General features: G+C 40.6%; 1 protein-coding gene across 3 annotated transcripts in view; it reads left to right on the forward strand.

Annotated features, from left to right (window-relative positions):
- ets1 (v-ets avian erythroblastosis virus E26 oncogene homolog 1) overlaps positions 1–6,106 on the forward strand; it is a 32,383-nt gene extending 26,277 nt beyond the window's left edge. For all 3 annotated transcript variants that reach the window (XM_083985887.1, XM_083985885.1, XM_083985886.1), the window contains exons 7-8: positions 2,408–2,526; positions 2,850–6,106. In XM_083985887.1, coding sequence (XP_083842013.1) covers positions 2,408–2,526; positions 2,850–3,065 — 335 coding nt within the window. In that variant the 3' untranslated portion in view covers positions 3,066–6,106. The remainder of the gene's footprint in view (positions 1–2,407; positions 2,527–2,849) is intronic.
- Positions 6,107–8,226: the final 2,120 nt, after the last annotated feature.

An 8,226-nucleotide genomic window follows, 5' to 3' on the forward strand; every position in this document is an offset into this window, starting at 1 on the left:
AGCTGCCATTTGGAGCAGCGTAAGTACGAAGAGTGTAGTACCTTGACAGATGGAAGCATTTTTTTGAGAGTACATATATGTGTGCGTGACCGTTTGCATATGTGTGGGTGGATGAAGAAATGGTGAGGTGAGCAAGCGGGAGAGAGAAACCTCGAACCCCCCCCCCACCGCCCTGAAAAAAAAAGGAAAATCAATCTCAAAATAAAGTAACAGGCCTTTGTAAAAATCTCAAATTGATGTTTATGACAGCTTGCTCTGCTCGACTTCCTGTCTCAGTCACGGGGTGACAGGTGACACTTGTAGCGAGGACAGGGAGCCTGATAAGGCTACAGAGAGATAAGTGAAGCTGCACTTGTCATCTCGGTGGTTTCCTGTGACAATTCACCATTTACACCTCTGTCTACGCTAATGTCACGCTGCCTCAGAACATGGTAAACTGTCTGTATCATGATACTTTGGTGTCTCTCTCCTCTTTCTCTCTGTCTCACAAGTCAAAACGCATACAAAGAGGAACTTTCCACGATATCTAGTGTAGAAGTGAAAAAAGGTAATATCGATAAATGATTAATATTATTATTTTTTTTTTATGTAGCAAGTTAATACATCAAAAGTTGAGTTTGGTTATACGCACATCGGCCGTGGGTGCTGGGTTTAACCTTTAGTAGTGCAGAAAGACGTAGAGCCCACACACCAAAACTCTGTTTCGGACTTTTTATTAAACCTGAAGAAGATCACGCTGGTGGTCGAAACGTTGTTTTGTTTAAATTAATAAAAAGTCTGGAACTGAGTTTTGGTGTGCGGGCTCCACGTCTTTCTGCAAGTTAATACACCATGGTTCCTTATTTTCTAATATGCGTATCATGATTTTGAGACTTGTGAGTACAAATAATGCATAAATGAATCCTGTCTTCTGCTTATAGCTGCATATGTTCAAAACTTAGCGTGCCGTGGGTCGAATACTTAACACTGCCCCCACCCTAACCACCCTTTTTGCCACACTGTATGCTATTTCAATGAGGCCCATTGTGCATGGAGACTTGAAACATATTTTTGGAAACTTTTTTTTTGTCAAAGGGTCGCCAACATTCTGGCGTGAGAGCACAGGGGGCTGGTAAACGGGCACTGTATTACCCTTATGAGGGCTCGCTGTTACAGTAGCAGACTTTTGGAATGCGAGTCAGCGCTCCAGTCTGAAAGAGACTCACTGTTGCGGAGCCACTTATTTTCCAGAGTTGGGGTGGCTGTTGTCATGCACCTTCTCCAATCCTATCAGGACTAAAGAGGGCTCTGAGGCGCCATTTCGAGCGTTCAACCCACACGTCTGTTTCCCTGAAAGCTTTTGTTTGTGTTGTATGAGGGTATATTTGGTTTTCTGAGGCGCCCGAGAGAGCTAACTTTTGCCTAGCCTCACTTTTGCTGAGGCGGTGTGCTGCATCGGCAGGTGTGATTTCAACATGCGAGTCTCAAAAGTGGGTGGGTTAGTGTATATGAAAAACCACAAGATCAAAGTGTACTTCAGAATCTAGTTCAGATACAAACCCAACCTTTTTTTTTTTTTGGTTTATCTGTGTTCTGCTTTCCCTCCTTTTTTCCATGAGATATAACACTGTTTTAGCAGGTTATTATATTACTCTTCATTCATGAAAAATGCATTCCACTGTAACATTATGACTTAAGCGCTGCACTCTTTCTCTCTGTCTGTCTCTCTCTCTCTCTCTCTCTCTCTCTCTCTCTCTCTCTCTCTCTCTCTCTCTCTCTGTGTGTCTGTCTCTCTCTCTCACACACACACACACAGACACACACAGTCTGTATTCAAGTCTCAGAGATGTGTTGCCGAAGGCAGCCTCTCTTATTTTAAACTAGTGATTTCATCAGTGTGGAACTCAGACTCTAGATTCACATAGTGCACAGGGCAACTGGCAGACAAGGGAATACATGATGAATGGGACTGTTGTATTTAGGAGGACATTTGGTTCCATTGCTGTACTTCAGCCTGACCCACATTAGAAGGTTTACTTTGCCCCTCTTCAGACACAAGTGAATAATTGGCATGAATATTCAACACTTCTTTTTTTTTTTTTTACCTTCATTGCACTTACTTCTCTTTCACTTTTCTCTTATACCTTTCAGTCTGTTTTATGTCTTTTGCTTCATTTAGCATTAACGTGCTGTATAGTAAATGCTATTTACTGCATACTGCTTTAATGTAATCCAGTAGTTTATAATACTGGACTACAGATTGTTAATACACTCTGCATTTGGATCTTGATATCTTTGCCCTGAGCTCACACTCTGCTACTTAAACCCCCACAGCAACCAACAACAATGTGTCCTCTCAGTGTAAACAGCTCTTCTCTAAATGCACACCTCCCCTCTCCCTCCCCGTCCCCCCACATCTGTTCTGCAGGCAGCGGACCCATCCAGCTGTGGCAGTTTCTTCTGGAGCTGCTGACCGACAAGTCTTGCCAGTCCTTCATCAGCTGGACAGGCGACGGCTGGGAGTTCAAGCTCTCTGACCCAGATGAGGTGAGAGGTCGCGACACCACTGGTCACCGGCACACGCGCTGGGAGGTCCTCAGTAGTTAAGCAGATGAACAAGATATCTTCTTACGTTTGCAGAACATTTTGCATGCCTAATTCGGCCCCATTCATAGTGAACTGTACAGGTTTCACATCATAAGTGATTCAGACCACATTGACGTAAACCAAAGTACTGCCTTTGTATGTAAATGTAGATGATTACATTTACTGACATGTACAAGATTTTATTATCATAATTGTTTTCTTAATTGATATGAAACTGTATGATTTTCCCCATCTTAACCCGCTTGTTCCCTGTGTTGCTTCAGGTTGCCCGGAGGTGGGGCAAGAGGAAAAACAAGCCCAAAATGAACTATGAGAAGCTGAGCCGTGGCCTGCGCTACTATTATGATAAGAATATCATCCACAAGACATCGGGGAAACGCTACGTCTACCGCTTTGTCTGTGACTTAAAAAGCCTGCTGGGGTACACTCCCGAAGAGCTGCACGCAATGTTGGACGTAAAGCCTGATACGGACGAGTGAAAGCGTAGCTGAAACGGGAAGTGAGGACAAACGTTAAGGAGCCACATGGACTGGGGCTCATTAAGTGGTCTTAACTGTTTGATAGCATCGGTAAACCATTTTTTCTTGGGGACCAAAATGTTTTTAACAGCTAACTGTGGTCTTTGTCAACTTCCAGCTCCTGTCTCTCAGACCATGTTTTCAAAAGAAGGCACAACCCAAAAGCCTGTATTCATACTCTGTTGCATTTGAGATGTGTGTGCGCGCATGTGTGTGTGAGCGGCGTATGTGTGATATATACCGGTATTATTTAGCAGCTCAAGGCAGATGGAGAGCTATTGGGTAGAGTTCAGGTTCCATTTTGCCTAAGTAGCACAGCGGGGAGACGAGCACAGCGGGGCGGAAAGTTCCCGCTAAGAAAAACGGTTGCCAAAATATAAAAAAAAAAAACGAACTGAGGAAAGTTTAATGTCATTTTCTTTGAGATATTATGTTCACTGTTTCTCTTTGGCAAGGAGAGAGTTTTCAGCTTGGACCAAAAAGTGTTGTTTATAATTTGTTGTTTAAGGAGCAGATGCTTGTGCCAGTATTGTATTATTGATGTTGAGAACACCCAATGTAAACCTACCTAGCAGGCATATATTGGAAGATTTTTTATTTTTTTTTACGTTGTCAATGAAGGTATCACAGTGGAACCAAATATTAGATGCCATCAGTTTAACTGTTCTCTTCTCTAGGAGCCTTTAACTGAAAATGTGCTGATTCGTTATCAGACAACACTATAGACACTGGCCCTGTGCTCTTATAGGGTGTGAGGACCCGTGGTGATGATTCATAGCAAGATCGTCTGATAGACAAGACAACTGAAAGTAGCCGTTGCGTTTGAAACTGACGCTTTCACCTTTACGTACATATTTGCCATCTTGTTTGAGACGCATATTGTGACTGAAACTTATGCATTTTTTGCATATACCACCAGTATTAGCAAACTGTAGACAATCTGTGTGGGGAAAATCAGGAGTCTTTGGTAAGAAGCGTTGATAATGTGCAGATTAGATGCATAGTTTGTCAGTTCACTGTCCATGTTAGCGTTGCTTTAGAAGTGTTTGAGTAGTCTTTGTTGCTGTCTGTATAATAAAATCACAGGTGAAGTAGTTGAGGGAGTGATTTCACAAAATCCTAAGAATGTCAGATTATCATTTCTGTTGTTATGCAGTACATTTTGGCCATAGGGAAGTGGCTGCTGTATAGTGTGAAGGTACAGTGTAGGAAAAAGGGAAAGGCAATAGAAAAAAAAGATGCGGACTAGAAAGAATTAGAGGTTGTATGGGACAGATGAAGATGAAGGTGACTGAAAGAAAAGTGGGGATCCCACTGATAGTAATCATTTGTTAGGAGGACGAGGACTGATAGAGACGATGCAAGTTGGCACTGCTTTGTGGGTTTGCATTACGTGGGCTGAGTATTTGCTGCCATCATGCCTGAATGCAAAGAAGAGACGTGTAAGATGAGTGACAGACTTTTGTATTTGATTTATAGCTTTGCGTTTTACTTTACTCTATGGACAAAATAACGATCTGTTCATAGTGAGTAACTCGTGTGTGATTCCACCCATATTTGTGTAGTTTGCTCAAAATACAGGCATAGACATTCACTGGTTACATTTGAGCAAATTGGCAGCAGTTTCCTTCCAACAGTGGGAACAGTGGCTGTACACTGGCCTTATGGGAAATGCCAAAGTCAAAAATCATCTTAGAATATAATGTTATTGTTTACAGTGGCTGAATGTTACCCATATGGATGAAAATAGCTTTTGAGATGTCTATTTGTACAGATTGTATTTCATAATGCTTTATTGAGACCCAGATTACACAAATAAGCAAGAGACAAAGCAGGAATAATAACCAAAACCCATGTGAGGTCTTTGGCCACGGTGCTTCGTGTATCGTCCACAGTGTTGGAAGACAGGGACCAGAAATCTCTCGCATTTTTTTTTTTTTTGTGTGTGTGTGTGGAAAGTGTTGACTTTTCTTTTATCTTTTGTTAACATGTTGGAAAGCACACAGCTTCAGGACAAAGAGAAACGCCTTCGCTGACCTGGGTTTCCCACTGAATGCAGAAAAGACATGCTGTATTTTGTTCATCATGTTTCATTGGTAACAAGCTCATCCGCTATCGTCAAGCACTGACTCACAAACCTTCACCCAACCCACACCGAGAAATTCAACAAATTAATTAGTAATAAGCTTCACTGTACCATCATTCCGTTCTGTTCTGCATGTTGGTGTCAAGGTTTCAAAACACTGTTTTCTGTTTTGTTCAGTCTTTTTTGTTTGTTTGTTTTTTTCAGTTGTCAGTGTTTTATGTTAAAGAGAGCTTTACAGATTTTTGAATATATTTCTAACGGTTGCTGATGCCCCAACACAAGGTCATAATGTTTGTATGTTTGACTTCATGAGATCAGTGTGCTCAAAGAAAACCCTCTGTTACTTAAAATGTTCTTATTTTGAAAATGATTTTGTCAGGAAAACATCCGTTTTTAACTGTCAGACATTACTGCAGGTCTTATGTATTAATGATCCTTAGTCAGGCAAGTGTATACACACCAATAGATTGTGGCATATGCATATCTCAGAGTGGATTCAGAAGGAAAAAAAACATTTTTTTCTTTTGTTTTTTGATGTTGTTTTTTTTGTTTTTTTGTATATTTTATAGTGTCGCCGTATTTTTTTTATGAGATCATTTTTATTGTATTTAGTTCACAAACATTTGAATATTTTTCAATAATTTATATTTTATAAAAGACAAGAGATGCAGACAGCTGGTGCTTTCATGGGAATTTAAAGGTAGCGCAGGACAAAATAATGTAGCGATTTTATTTTATTTTTTGTTGTTTTTTGTCCGTTTGTTTTGTTTTTTTAATCCTTTTTTTATATAGAAAAATAGACCTGTCTGCTAGAGAAAAAAAGGCTGATGCTGGCCCATCAATGATTTCTGCTGGAAAGGTTTTATAAACTGTAGCTTCTATTTCTAAAATGTACTTAATGTACTTCAAAATGTTATAAAATATATGTGAACATAGATTTCAAAATTGTGTGTGGTGTTATTGTTCTGATTCTTGAGCATACAACATAACAAAACAACATCTATTACTATATCATTATTAGAATAGCTTGATCATCCCATATACTAATAAACTAGACTAGATTGGCTATGTGAAAACATGGTGTTATTTTATACCGGAATCCCTGTGGTTTGAGATGTGACTTTGAGTCATCAGGCTCGAAGTTCCTTAAACACATTGCATGACATAGCTCAGTATTAAGAGTCATCAGAGACATTAGCAGAGCAGGTGCCAGTAACAAATGCAGAAAATTATTGATTGAGTTTGTTTTCTTTGTGAGGTAGATGGATAGTCAACTGTTCCAATCAACGCACTAGTGCTTTAAATGGGCCCTGGGTTGCCTTTGAAATACACACGGGTTATGATGTGTCCCAGTTTTGATGAGTGTAGTCCATGTGCACTGATGAGGTGACGTCAAAACAGAACCAGCACACTGGGGCCCATTCATGTGCTTGTAACCCCGGGCTCATATAAATTCCACTGCAGATAGAAAACATACAGGGCGATGGCCTGCTGCCCTAAACTGCACAGCTGTTTGGTCCTGCAGCAGCAAGTCTAGCAAGGCGGCCAAACACACAGGTCCAGCAGATCAAGCTGTTTTTCAGTTTAAGAAAATGTCAGTTTGAATGTAGAAACAAAAAATGAAACAACATGAAAACACTGGAAATCAGTGGTTCTCAAGCTTTCGCTGCCATGTGTCCGTTCAGAAGCCAAAAAACAGTTCACACCCTCCTTCCCCACCTCACGGCTTTTATCAACTATTTACAACAATTGGTGAAACAGCTGATAAAAAAAGGATCTGAGTTGAACATTTGATGTAATAAAGGTCTGTGTGACAGCATTGGCAAACTCCTGTTTGTTTATTTTCCCAACATAAATCATATTAATACAATTTACTTTGACTCCATATTTTTCCATTAGTCATGCAGGCCCCCCTGCAGTGGCTTCATGGCTCTCAGTTTGAGAACCACCGTCTGTACACAATTCTTCAAGTGTGTATTTAGTTTTAGGCAGATTTACATGAACAATGTAGGCTAGAAAGAGCTCTGTAAAAATGACAGTGATGCTGATCACACCAGACACACATACTGCAAAAATCACAGAATATACACACATGACTGATATCGCATATTTCACATGTAACCCCAAAGCAAACATGATAGAGCTGTCTTCTGTCAAAATCAAACCCATGTTCCTCTGCTATGGGCCTGTCGGTGGTGTTCTTGGCAGAGGGCAGGCTGAGGTTACCCAGGTGGTTCTTCTCCTGTTCCACCTCCCTCTTAGCTCTGACTGAACTGATGATCCAGACCAGACATGATGGCTCTGCACGTTTTTTAAACACTTGCCCATGCAGTGCATGTTCCCAACAGACCTGGAACAAAATCCAAACCATTATGATACCACTCATATCTGCTTATTCCACATCCAAAACCAGACACAAAGCTGGCTCATGCAGATACGCTTTGCCAAATTTCCCCCTCTTTGTGCCTTATTCAAGAGAAAATAAAATAAAAAATATATAAAACAAACTCTCCATTGATTTAAAGCTGTGTTTAAGAGTGAAAGACAGCTGAGAGAGACATGAAGAGAAGAGGAAGCCTGTGCAGAAAGTGAGAACTGTCACACCTGCAGTCGCTGAACGCTGAAAGATGTTTGATGATTTCTGCCTCTCCTGACAAAAAAGTATCACCTCCTGTCGTCAGCAGCTTACAGCTCTCTTGACACTGGAGTGCGGCTCGTTTGTCACATTTCAAACATAAATATTTATCTAAAGGGTCTTACCAAGCTACATCTGTCTCCTGCGTGTAGTCTTAACATGACCAAGAAAGACAGACAGGGAGATTAAATGATGAGCTAGTGTAACCATGAAAGCTGGGAAATATTGGCCATGTTGTTGCAATAAAAACAGATGATACGACTGAGTGTTTAGTCTTTTTTTAATTCTCCCTCTGGCTTAAGCTAATTTGAAAACCCCATTCCTTATTGAGTCCAATGCTTGGAAGGCAAAAAATAAAAAATCACAGAGGTGCTTTACTGAAATGCTACATCGCTAAATAG

The sequence above is a fragment of the Trachurus trachurus genome (assembly GCF_905171665.1).
Source record: "Trachurus trachurus genome assembly, chromosome: 13".
Taxonomy (NCBI): Eukaryota; Metazoa; Chordata; class Actinopteri; order Carangiformes; family Carangidae; genus Trachurus; species Trachurus trachurus.